The following is a 12,585-nucleotide window of genomic DNA, read 5'->3' as shown; positions in this document are numbered from 1 at the left end:
AGTGGCGCTATGAGTATTTCTAAATTTATCAGTGTGGATGTGTTCAGACCCGGACTGGTGTCCACCATGTCAAGTTTGGTCCAGATTGGACCCTGTCCAGCTGAGATATTAATACTTCAATTTTCATGGCAAGAAATCAAAATTCGCCACGCCGCCACAGACACGCCCTTTGGTGACGAGCCACCATTTTTTCTGGGAATCATCATCAATGTGTTCTGGCTTATGTCACCAAATTTGAGGTGAATCTGATCAACCTGCTAAGAATAGTACCTCAAAATGTAAAAAATATCAATTTCCTGCTACCACAAGGTGGCGCTATGACTGTCAATGTACATGACTACATGGATGTCGTCAGAGGTGGACACTGATGACACATGTAAAATTTCAGGCAGATTGGACCATGTACAGCTGAGTTAGACACCACTTCCTGTTTCATGGCGAAGGGATCCATTTGTTTGGGAGTCGCCATGGCCACGCCCTTCGAAATGAGATGAACATTTTGATAACTTTTCATCAGGTCGCGTGTTTGCATATATTGGCCAAATTTGACATCTCTCGAACTTATCCCCGATGAGTTATTAATTTTAAAAAATTTACAGTTAATTCAAGATGGCCGACTTCCTGTTGGGGTTAGGGCGTGGCCATGATTGACTTTTTTGGGTTTCCTGATGTGCTGAATATGCTTACAAAATTTTGTAGCTGTAGATGAAACACTTTGCCAGTTGGCCTAATGACCAAATTTTCAATTTTCCAGGGGGCGCTATGGAGCCATTTTCCCACACACATGCGCAACTCCCATAAAATATCAAATTTTTCGCCAGTTCTGATGAGCATGCCAAGTTTGACGCGTTTTGGGGTATGATAAGGCCGCCAAAAATGGCGATTTCCCGGCGGGCAAAGAATAATAATAAATAATTCCTTGCATTCCAATAGGGTCTTCGCACCATTCGGTGCTTGGACCCTAATAATCATGTTTTACAGGGCGTCTACATGCCTTCCATCTTAATTATCATTCCTGTGGTTCCTTGTTGTTGTCTGCCTTGGACACGTGGATTTGTGGTTTTTAAACCTAAGAACCGCCTCTCTCCCCCAGATCTGCTTTGTGATTGGCTGCAGTGGCTCTACATTGCCTTACATGGACCAATCAAATTAATCCACATCCCAGGACGCCAAAAAGGCACGCGACGTTTTTCAGGAAGGACCGTAAGTGTTTTTGAAATAGTTGTCTTCACATTTGCCAGCTGAGAAATCAGAGTTTAACCGCCACACTGCACCACTTTGATGTTAGGTCTGATTAAGATGAATATAAAAGGTGAGATAAAAATAAACTCTTATTAAAAAAAATATTAGATTTACTAACTACATCATTTTATTTTCAAAGATATTTTAATGTATGATCAGAGTGTCAGATAAATAGATGAAGAAAACATCCACATACAAAAAAGTTAAAAAACAAAAAAAACAAAAAACACAATAGAGCTGGGCGAGTTTGTATTCTTATTTTTTTTCTTTTTTAAAAGCAGACATTCATAGCCTAATATTACAAGCCTACCATTCTTTCTTTTGTGAAAACAACAAAAAGCCCCAAAACAACAAACAAAATAACATGCCATTAATTTTTTCCCCTTATTTTTGTGGAAAGAAAAGATTCAGGACAATTTTTTAAAAATGATTCTCATTTTTGTAAAAGCAAGCAAGCAGAGATTGAGGGCATTATTTTTTATTATCTCTATATTTATTCATTAAAAAAAACTAACAAACTAACACAAACCTGTCCCAGACTTTTTTTCTATCATTCTTACCCTTGTAAAAAAAAAAAAGAAAGAAAAAAGAAAAAAAATTAATTAAAAAATATATTTATATATATTGAGCTATTTCTTTTTTCATAAACATTTGTAGGACTTGTCAGGAAAGACAAATAACAAATAGATGGTCAATTTTGTATAATTTTTTAAATAAATAAATATCAAGAGCTCAACAGTCTCAATTTTCAATAAATGAATCAATATAGTAAGAATGAAAAACAATCTGTCAAAAAAGAGAGAAAGAGGAAAAAGAAGAGAGGAAAAGAGAAGCAAACGTTTGTGGTTATAGCTGCCTGGGACTGACAAAGTCCCTAATTCAAGACTATATATTTGCTCATTCAGTACTGTTTTTCTTTCTGGTAACACCATCATGTTTTTATAACCAGGATTCAGTAATAAATTAAATATAAAGCTTCAGGCTGGGCTGTGGACACCTATGGGGTCCTTGTATAAAACGCGACGTCTTTTCCCTGTAAATGCAGATTTTGATTTCTTAATGAAAACCTCTTCAGCTCTCACCCTAAAGGAGCTCCTTTACGGTCACCCCGGTGTTTACGGGATGCTTTTGACTCCGCAGGTGTCCTGGAGGTGATATCTCTCATTGAGACTGTACTAAATAAACAACAATGACCTGATATTTACCTGCCTGAGCGGCTCCGTACGGTTCAAGACTCCGTTAGCAGACTTCGGTAAATAACAGACACTTCAGGAGGGTTTGGAGGTAAATCTGCAGCTGATTCAGTCCTCAGCTCAACGGGAAAAACTCGAGCGCCATCTTCGGGCTCGTCTCATCGGCTATAGTGGAGCGGGACGTCGGTGCGAGAGGCGCCGGGAGCGGAGCGGTGTCGGTTAACATACCGGGGCTGCTGGACGACGGGATGGCTGCGGGGAAGGGAGTCGGGAAGCCCGCCTCGATGTGGGACAATATGCGGATACGGTTCATCGTTTGCTTCTTGGGAGTCTTCGTGTGTTACTTTTATTACGGAATATTACAAGAGACGATGTAAGTGGCAGCTAGCCGCCGTTTAAACTGTGCTTTTATCCCGCACCAAAGTCCATTCAGAAATCTGCTAATTTACACCGAACATGCTAATGGTATGTTCAGGAAGCAGGATGTACGTGTACGTAACTGTATACTGTAACTGTTCACGAAACAGCTGCTTTTTTTTAAAAAAAACTCGCTTACACACACCTGTACTGAACTGTATTAAAAAATGTGCTAATTTAAACGGAGTATGCTAATGGAATATTCACGAAGCAGCTGAATAAACTCACTTACTAATACCTTGAGTAACCTTCATTCAACAATCCGCCAATTTAAAGCTGCTTTTGTAGTCGACAGCTCAAAAAGCAGCGTAATAAACTTTCATACAGATGTCTGTACCAAATTCAATTCAGAAATCTGCTAATTTAAATATAACATGCTCATAAAATAGCTAGATAAACTCTCATACGGATATCTGCACCAAACTCCATTCAAAAATCTGCCTATTTAAAGACGACATTCTAATCGGCAGTTCACTTAGCAGCTACGTGTTAATTTGTTATAGCTATACGTTGTGCAACTCATAGACACAGTGTGACACTTGAAGCTACTCGTTATGTAACCTCATGTGAAGTTTATACCGTTGGCACTACGAGAGCAACAGTGACTTTATTATATTGAAATTGTCAGATTTTTGAATGGAGTCTGGCATTTGTCTTTGTCCTCCTTTGAGAGCTGAAAGATGTTTGGGGAAAGATATTTGTGATTATATTCCGTCTGTTTAAAGTCAAGCTTCAGCTCAGTTATCACAGTATAGAAGATTTAAAATGTGATGACGCATTAAGGCATGAAATACCCTGAAAATGTGACAGAAATGAGTAGGAATTTATAAAACTATTGACATGACAGTTTAAACCTCTCCTTAATTGCAACCTTTGTGATTTGCTAATTGGATTCTTCCTAATTGTGATTTTAAGTCAATCAACTGTGCAGCCAGGTTGAAATTAAAAAATCCAAATTCTTTGCCCTCATAATGTGGAACAGATAGTGTGTTATTTTCTCTCCTACATCGGTTCATATTTTTGTAATGTGCCTACAACAAAGAAAATTTTGTATTACATGTAACTAACAAACTATTCAGTCATAATTGCTATTTGTAGTTGTGTAGAAAGTGTGAGTAAAGCAAAGGGAGCTCTGGCTCTGTTGCATGTCACGCCAAGGCTTGACACACATGGTATGTCAGTCACTAAAGGGGACAGGGATCATATCTGGTTTCAGAATGATGACTGGTGTCTGGTTAAGAAGCATTTTTGCGAACCTGAACTTCAATTACTTATTTTATTACTTTTTTTAGTAAGAGTTCTTGACAACAATTGCAATCTGACACCAGCAGGAAAGGAAACAATTAAGGCAGCTGCTAAAAAAGCGTCTTTGTCACCCTCTCCACTCCACCACTCTGTGACCCAGTTGTAATTTAATGCATTCAGGACTTATGAGTGGCTTTTCACAGCTCGGAGACTCATGAATGCACCCCGCTCTGTAACCTTTCTACCCGTGCTCTGGTCAAGAAGGTCCGATTTCAGATTCATTGTCTGTCGCGTTCAACACTCTGCCGTCTCTCTGACTTTTTCAGCACTCGAGGTGATTATGGTCAGGAGAAGTTCAAATTCGCCCGTACCTTGGTCCTCATCCAGTGCATCATCAGTGCGATATTTGCTAAGATCTGTGAGTATGTGCTGAGCAGAAGACACACATATAGTTAAAATACCTCAACACCTCCAGAAAGTCATGATCGAGTGTCTTACATTTAAACTTATCAGCCTTATAATGTAGATTCTCTAAAATGATGGTGTCTTGATGTGCTTTTAAACGTGCTGCTTTCTAATCAGTGATCCAGTTTTTCGAGGGCTCCAAGCCGGATCACACCAAGAGCTGGCTCTATGGCCTGTGTTCCCTCTCTTACCTTGGAGCAATGGTGTCCAGTAACTCTGCCCTTCAGTATGTCAACTACCCCACACAGGTGAGTCTACCCCTTTTACATAAAGCAAAGTTAATTGACCATGATAATGCTTCTGATGCTGCAGACTGATTCTAAAGCTGTGTTTTTGTTCTGACAGGTGTTGGGGAAATCCTGCAAGCCCATACCAGGTAAATCTGATAATGCCTTTTTAATTAACCTTCTGTTTTCTGCCTGCATATCACATCCATATTATGATATTACAAAAGAGGCAATATTATCACTGGGACTGCACTGAACCAGAGCAGTAATGAATTAAAGTAATAAGACAGGTAGTCCTTGCACATTCATGATGTTAGTTAAAGTATGTAAATGTATTTTTTGGGAGCATCACTAAATGATCTGAGCTCCAGGGCTGAGAGAGATTCAGTTCTGCGTGATGATCCCACACTTTGGATTTTCTTCTCTACATATATAACTACTTGCCAATAACAGTGTTTTTTGTCTGCGACCAATCAAAGCTCTGTCACCTAAGACTGTGCTCACCGATTAAAGCTATCAGAGCGCAGTCTTAATAGTTATACGTTCTCTGCTCATGCACTTAGCTACAAAATTACCTCAATCATTTTATATTGATTCATTATTTCCAAGTAGTTCTTCAAGTCATGTGATGAAAATTCCTGTGTTTTTTCATATTGCAGTATATAGCACAGAAAAGCTAAGTATTACAGTTTACTACGACTGTGCAGCTTGAGCAGTTATATTCTGTATGGTACAAAATCTAAAAGTGTCCTGAGATAATAATCAGGTGTTTTCCAGGTTCTTCCGCTGCAGATATTAAGTCCCATTAATCAGCTGTAGATTAGTAAGTTTGTGCTCACCACTATGTACTTTTGTCACTGCTTATCTACATCAATCAGGCATAACTCTATGACCACCTGCATAATATTGTGTTGGTCCCCTTTATGCTACTAAAACTCCTCTGATCCAGTGGGCCATGGACACAGGACCTCTGGGGATGTCCTGTGGCAGTGAATTCTGGGCATCCTGTGGTTTGCAGGGTGGGATCGACCTAGATCAGGCTTATCCTGGCACATCCCACAGGTGCTCAATAAGATTTGGATCTGGGGAGTGTGCAACCTGGGTAAACACCTTTGCTCTGTCACGTTTTTTGGGCCACTCCTGAGCAGTTTTTGTGGTGTGCTGGGGTGCAGATGGCATCAAGGACTGCTGTTTTCATGGGGGATGAGGGCTGGAGGGGGTTGCTTGACCTGAAATGCTTAGATGGATGGTACATGTCAAACATCCACATGAATGTCAAGACTCAAGGTTTCCCAGCAGAATGTTGCATTATGACAAGTTGATCGATGTTATTCACTTCACCTCTCAGTGGTCATAATGTAGTGGCTGATCGGTGTATGTGTCAATGGGCATTGTGCGTTTAAGGCGTCTCAGCAGTACTCTCTCATTTTTGACTAACTCAGAAACTGCACTGGATCGTAATGCAGTGTTTTTATCTTTCAAGTAAGCCTTTCTACCACGTGGAGCGTATGTGAGCATATGCAGCAGGTTACATTATATTCTGTTTGTACATGAAGGTCATGTCTCGCCTCTCACAGCTTGGTTATCTCTTGTTCCATATGTTTGGCTCTCAGGGTTGAGGGCCTGACGCTGCATTCAGATTGGTATCGACAAGTAAAAACCATCCATCCTTTTGTTGTCTGTTGCAGTGATGATCCTTGGCGTGACGATACTGAGGAAGAAGTATCCGCTGGCGAAGTACCTGTGTGTGCTGCTGATTGTGAGCGGCGTCGCTTTGTTCCTCTACAAACCCAACAAGAGCTCAGCTGTTGCAGATGATCATATTTTTGGCTTTGGAGAGATTCTCCTGGTGAGTTATCCCATTTATTGCCATATGTTGCCTATGGTTACCGTGACATTTCTGCGACACTCATGTCCTGGCGATGTGTTTTGCTGTCGTAGCTGGTCTCTCTGACTTTGGACGGTCTGACCGGCGTGGCCCAGGACCACATGAGGGCTCGTTTCCAGACGGGAGCCAACCACATGATGCTGAACATCAACATGTGGTCGACTCTGGTGCTGGGACTCGGTGAGTCTGTGACACATGTTGCCAAACTCACATCTCACAGAATAGCAGCCAGCAGCGTGGAGGGTTTGGTTCCATTCAAAGCCACATCAGACCGATTCACTGATTCGCTCACCTGCAGCCAGAAAGGAGACACTAATGAGCAGAATCACCTTGGCTTGGTTCAGGGCTGCCAAAGTATCACAGAATGAAACAAACTCTAGTGTAGTATTGCAAAGCTTTAATTAGGCTTTTTTTTCGTTAATGGTTTCTTGAAACACTGTAGTGTTTATAAATTAAATTAGATTTTTAATGAAAGTTAACATGCTCGTTTTGCTCAGTGGTTTACCAAACTCCAAAAGTCATTCAACACTTTATGTTATATTTGAGCATTAACAGCTGAATTATTACGTTGCTGTTTGTAGTTTAATTTGCTGTATTCTTAACACTCAGCCAGCAAGTTTGAAAGCCAAGTTGTCTTTAAAATGTCACCCAAATTGCACCATTCTTCAGAACCAGAAACTGTAAAAACAGAAAAAGATTGTCAGATTTTCAACTGTCTGACAGTCCTGATAGCTTCCATCAGGAAATTTGACCAAATCCAAGCTCAAAAGCGTGATATTTCATCAAAATCACTTTATTTTACATGTCTCATAGATAGATAGATAGATAGATAGACAAACTTTATTGTCTGTCCCAAGCGGTGACAGAAATTCTTCTTGGACAGGCTCCACAATAAAACCAATACAGAAAAACACACTAAAAACACAAGTTCGCAAAGTAGATGTCTAAAAGAAATGTTAAAAAGAAGCCACAGCCGATAAAAATACATAAATAAATATATAGTGCTCAGTGTCTTATTTTATTTTGTTCAGGGTGGTTATTTCAGTGGGAATAAAGGATTTTTTGTAGACATTTTTGCGGGCCAGTGGGACTTTGTAACGTCTACCTGATGGCAGTAACTGGAAGGAGTGATGAAGGGGGTGAGAGGGGTCCTCTGTGATCAATTGAAAATTTACCAAAAATCTACCATTGGCTCTAACCAGATTGTGTCAAAAACGAAAAATTCTGCACTTCTTGGTGCAACTGTGAAACCATTAGTTACTCAGGTGTGAACAACAGTCACGTGACAAGAATTCAGAAACTTTTCAGCTAAACTGCAGAGCATTTTGACAAGTATGAAAACAATAAAAAATGTAAATTGTAAAATATCTACAATATATGTAGTCATATTTTTTTCTAGTATTGGTATCACCTTGGACAAATTTTGCACCTGCCAATTCTAAGATTTGTAAAATTTGGAGAACAAAGACAGTAAACTTTTTTTGTGACATTATAGCATTGTTGCACTGTACAAAAGACATTGAGACAATAAATAAAAATGTGACGGAAGCTAAAAGAAAACTCCCAGAAACTGCTTTGGGTTCAGAGGGTTAAAGGTTAAGCCATTATGAGCTGCATAGGTTTGTTTCATCACACTTGGACTCCGGGATGAAAAGGTGCTGTGATGCAGTGGCTAATGGCAATTTTAATGAGTAAAAAAAAGCCCAACAGATCCACTAGCAGCTGCACTGGAAGGAGAAATGTGCTGTTCTCTCAAGGGCCAAGAACTCATTAATTCAGTCAAGGAAAAATATTGAGTGTTATCTTTATAGATAAGGAATCCTGCACCTCAAAGGCCTCAGTTCTGCGAGGAGATTGCTATAATATGCCGAGGAGAAAGGCGCATAAAACAAACACACTATAATGAGGGCTTTTCTGAGGTTAGGCACTAATGGGCTGTAAGATAAAGATCAAAAGGTCAAAGCCAATATGGGAACTGAGAAACTGTTAATCACTCTTTTAACAAACTAACAGTGTCTGCTGGTGTTTTTATCCTTCCTGAGCATGTGCTTCCCACTTTCATAATCCATATTGGATTTTAAGAAGCTATTTTGTATATTGTCAGTTCTAGTTTGCATTAAAATACCTTCAGAAGTCTTCAGTATTTGCTTCAGTGTGTGCACATATGCAGTTATACTCGTGTTTCCATCATACACAGCCTGACTTTTGCTTTGAAGTCTGTTATTTCCCAAGATGCAAAGGTATTCTTGTCCCTCCACTCCTACGAGTCCATTACACCCCCACACCAAGCGTCCTTTAACTGTTCTTACTCTGTGAAACCACTTGGTGGAGCCGCACACTCACACGATGAACCCATGTCGGATTTGCTCAGCATGTTGGTGTCAAGGAAAGGCATGGATTAAAATGTGATAGAGTTGTGTTTCTGAAATGGCGTTGATGATGTCTTTTTCTTCTCTGCCCTCAGCGGTGTTGTGGACCGGGGAAGTGTGGGAGTTCCTGAGTTTTACTGAACGCCACCCGAGCATCCTGTACAACATCCTTCTGTTTGGACTGACCAGTGCTCTGGGCCAGGTGGGTGGATGGATGGATGGATGGATGGATGGATGGATGGATGGAGGACCGATGCGGCCTAACTGGAATGGAAAATGTTCTGTTATGTTCTGAGAGGAAATGCAGTGCTTTGAATTCTTCCTGATAGCATGCATCTCAACCACAATCTTGTTTTTAATCCTTTTTCTCAGACCTTCATCTTCATGACGGTTGTGTACTTCGGGCCTCTGACCTGCTCCATCGTCACCACCACAAGAAAGTTCTTCACCATCCTCGGCTCCGTTATTTTGTTTGGTAACGTCATGAGCACCATGCAGTGGGTCGGCACCATCCTGGTGTTCCTCGGTGAGAGTTTTTCTAAAGCTCAACATTTTCATTCATTCGGTTTATCTCTGTAGAATTGGTGAATGATTATATTGCTTAAAAATCCTGGCAAAAACATGGTTGAAGACAGGGATAGTTCTGTGAATGTTTGTAAAACAACAGCAAACATCTGGATCCAACTAGAGACAACCAAGGCTTCCATCACACAGAGAAAGAAACTCACCATGGCCAAAATAAGGAGAATTGAGAATAAAAAGGGACTTTTTTTTTTTTTTTTTTTTTTACACCAGTTTTGTTAAACCTCTAAACTAGTTTCCGAACGTTTTCAGCTCTTGGCTTATTTTTGCTCACTGTGGGCTCATTTCTTACTGCAATATGTAGTCCTGCACCTCGATGGAAATGGCACAGCCATGCCATAAATCAGAAAAAGAAAAAAACTATTATTTAACTTCTTTGATTACTTATTTTACAAAATTGTTAATAACCTGCAGTCTACATGTGCAGCATTTTTCAAGTGCCCACAGGTTTTACCAAAACTGACCAAAAAAAATGGGGGCTCTACCTTCTGTAGATACTTACGTTTTTATTTTCCTTCCATAATCCTATCTGCTAAATGTAAATGCAGCTTGCAGTTCAACCCATTTCAGCCAAATGTTCCCTGAATTTTTGCCATATGACTGTAGGTTGTAGCTGAGTCGGTCACTGCTTCTCAGTTCTGCCTGGAAATGCAGAATCTTTTTTTTCCAAGAGAATCTGATAAGAGAAAGGGTTTATTTGGAAATTTTTTGTAACATGACATGCAGAATAAAGTGATTTTTTTTTTTTAATGAAACATAACAATTTCAGCATTTGATTTAGTTAAGTTTATTAACCAAACATCACAGATGAGGAGTTCAAGGTCCCAGAAAAAGTGCAAAGTCTGATGACTGCCTCTGTTTTTTGTAGTTTCTGATAAATAAATGGTGTAATTTTAACAATCTTTGCCTTTCAAACCCGCTGTATGGGTTTGAGCTTCAGAACGCTGATCTCATTTACTGACGCATAATAGACATATTTGTTATAAAATGGCCAAAAACAACAGGGAAAAAGCATACTTTTCTGTCAAATAACGTAATGGAGACTAATTGCCTGCGTATACGCCGTTTGATAATGCTTGCTGTCATCCCTTAAAGGCACACTGTGATCCAGGAAAAACTTTGATAGCGAAAGTGTTTAAATTTGACTCATGCTTATGGCAAAATGTTAAAATTTGTGTCATGTTTCATTGGTTAAATTTGTGAAATCTGTAGTGTAAAATGTCTGTCTTATCTTTGCTCAACATTCACATCTTTGGTTTCTCCCTTCAGGTCTTGGATTGGATGCTAAATTTGGCAAAGGCCCCAAGAAGACAACACACTAAAACATCTGGAGCCCGCTGGAGGAAGAGGCACAGTGCAGATAAAGCAGAAACACTATAGCCAGTATCGTATTTGCATCAGGCATACTGTATGTGCCTGTGATTTGCTCAAGTACTTAACTGTATTTAAAAGACAGCCGTCATAGTTTTCAGCTCCAGCTTCTGTTCTGCTCTGTTGATTTACTGAAGAGATGTTTTACTTGGGATCAAGTCCTGAATGAAGTGGGATGAGCCATTTACATAACAACACAATCATGAGCTACGATGCTTTTACGGAGGAATTTAAACCGACTGAGACACACAGATGGAAAAATTACTGTATTTAGACAAATCGTTGTTTCTGAAGCCAGCTCTTTGGATGTATGTTGAACCAAACAAGGCCTAAGAAATACATTTCCAGCATTTCACTCGTGAACTTAACCACTGACTGGTTTACAGATTGATGCTTGAATATGTGTAATTATCACATATGTTGTTCATCTCCTGGAAAACAATTAGCCATGCCATTTATAGCATTTAAACGGTTCTATGTAGCCTGTTGTGTTACGTCCAATCTTTCAATTGAATTGTTTTTACTTTTATTTTCTACGAGTTGAAAATAACTGCAAATAAAGGGAAATTGTTATATTTAATGGTTCCTTTTTTCCTCTTTTTTTTTTTTTACACCTACTTGATTAATTCGCATCATCTCTAACTGGCTGCAGCATGATTTAAATGGCTGTGAAATAATAATGAAGCCTTGTTGTTCAAGTTAGTGTAAATAATAATCCTTCAAGTGGAAATCATTACCACCAGCTGCTTATGAATTTGTTTGCCAGCTTACTGTGCGCCCACTCAACTTTGTCATTAATAATATTAGAACAATGTGAGGATTATATAGTTCTTTTCATGATAAAGACACATACTTGTGTGGCTGCATTAAATAATAGTAATTAAATGCATTTTGGTAATCGGAATGCACCTGAAAACATTGGATTTATGGGAGAAATCAAAATATGAAGCACCTCTAAATAGAATAGAATAGAATGTGCTTTATTGTCATTATACAGTGTACAACGAGATTGGAGAAATCAACATTTAACGTTAAACATAACATTTAAATCAACATTTCCAAAAGAAACAGAGAAAAACTTTTGTAAAACGTGTAATATTGATAATACTTTATATAAAGATCAAACTTAAAATAAATTCAATAATAATAGTAATATATACATTAGTTAAAAATATAAATAAATAAAAAATTTAAATAATTAAAACATACATATTTATATAGTTTATTGACAGAATAATGTTGAGAATCAATCCAAGCACCTGCAACAAAAACACAGAAATTGAGCTGTACAGTCTAAAACAATGTATTAAATATTGAAATTAGGAGGAAACATAGGAATAAAATACAACTAAAAAAATGAATAATATTGCTAAACAACTTTAATAATATGACAGTGTTTTCCACAGTGTTTCTCAACAAATTAGATATTCAAAAGAAAAACTGCAGACAATCATAGAATGAACTTTACAAAAAAAAATGATGTTTCATGATCAGGAAACTGAAGAAATCTGGTTTTGCAAATATAAAATTTTCCCAGAAGACACAACAATTTTACAGGTTATTCTTGTTGTTAGTGTGTGAATCCA

The 12,585-nt window shown here is 38.7% G+C and overlaps 1 protein-coding gene across 1 annotated transcript; it reads left to right on the top strand.

The window, feature by feature from the left end:
* The first annotated feature begins 2,254 nt into the window (after positions 1–2,254).
* slc35b1 (solute carrier family 35 member B1) lies at positions 2,255–11,579 on the top strand. The gene is made up of 9 exons (XM_023299511.3): positions 2,255–2,808; positions 4,424–4,515; positions 4,680–4,810; positions 4,908–4,938; positions 6,478–6,638; positions 6,731–6,857; positions 9,142–9,248; positions 9,419–9,572; positions 10,898–11,579. The coding sequence occupies exons 1-9, from the start codon at positions 2,684–2,686 to the stop codon at positions 10,948–10,950; spliced, it is 981 nt and encodes a 326-aa protein (XP_023155279.1). The 5' UTR covers positions 2,255–2,683; the 3' UTR covers positions 10,951–11,579.
* The last annotated feature ends 1,006 nt before the right edge of the window (positions 11,580–12,585 follow it).

This window comes from Amphiprion ocellaris, chromosome 19 (assembly GCF_022539595.1).
Source record: "Amphiprion ocellaris isolate individual 3 ecotype Okinawa chromosome 19, ASM2253959v1, whole genome shotgun sequence".
NCBI classification, from domain to species: domain Eukaryota; kingdom Metazoa; phylum Chordata; class Actinopteri; family Pomacentridae; genus Amphiprion; species Amphiprion ocellaris.
Note: the sequence above shows the minus strand (reverse complement) of the source record. Positions and strands in the feature narration are given on the sequence as shown.

Bases quoted from the DNA above. Each gene is read 5' to 3' on its own strand.
- slc35b1 (XM_023299511.3), top strand. From the start codon at position 2,684: ATGGCTGCGGGGAAGGGAGTCGGGAAGCCCGCCTCGATGTGGGACAAT. The intron at 6,639-6,730 runs GTGAGTTATCCC...TTGCTGTCGTAG, and splicing joins GCTTTGGAGAGATTCTCCTG to CTGGTCTCTCTGACTTTGGA. The intron at 6,858-9,141 runs GTGAGTCTGTGA...CTCTGCCCTCAG, and splicing joins GACTCTGGTGCTGGGACTCG to CGGTGTTGTGGACCGGGGAA.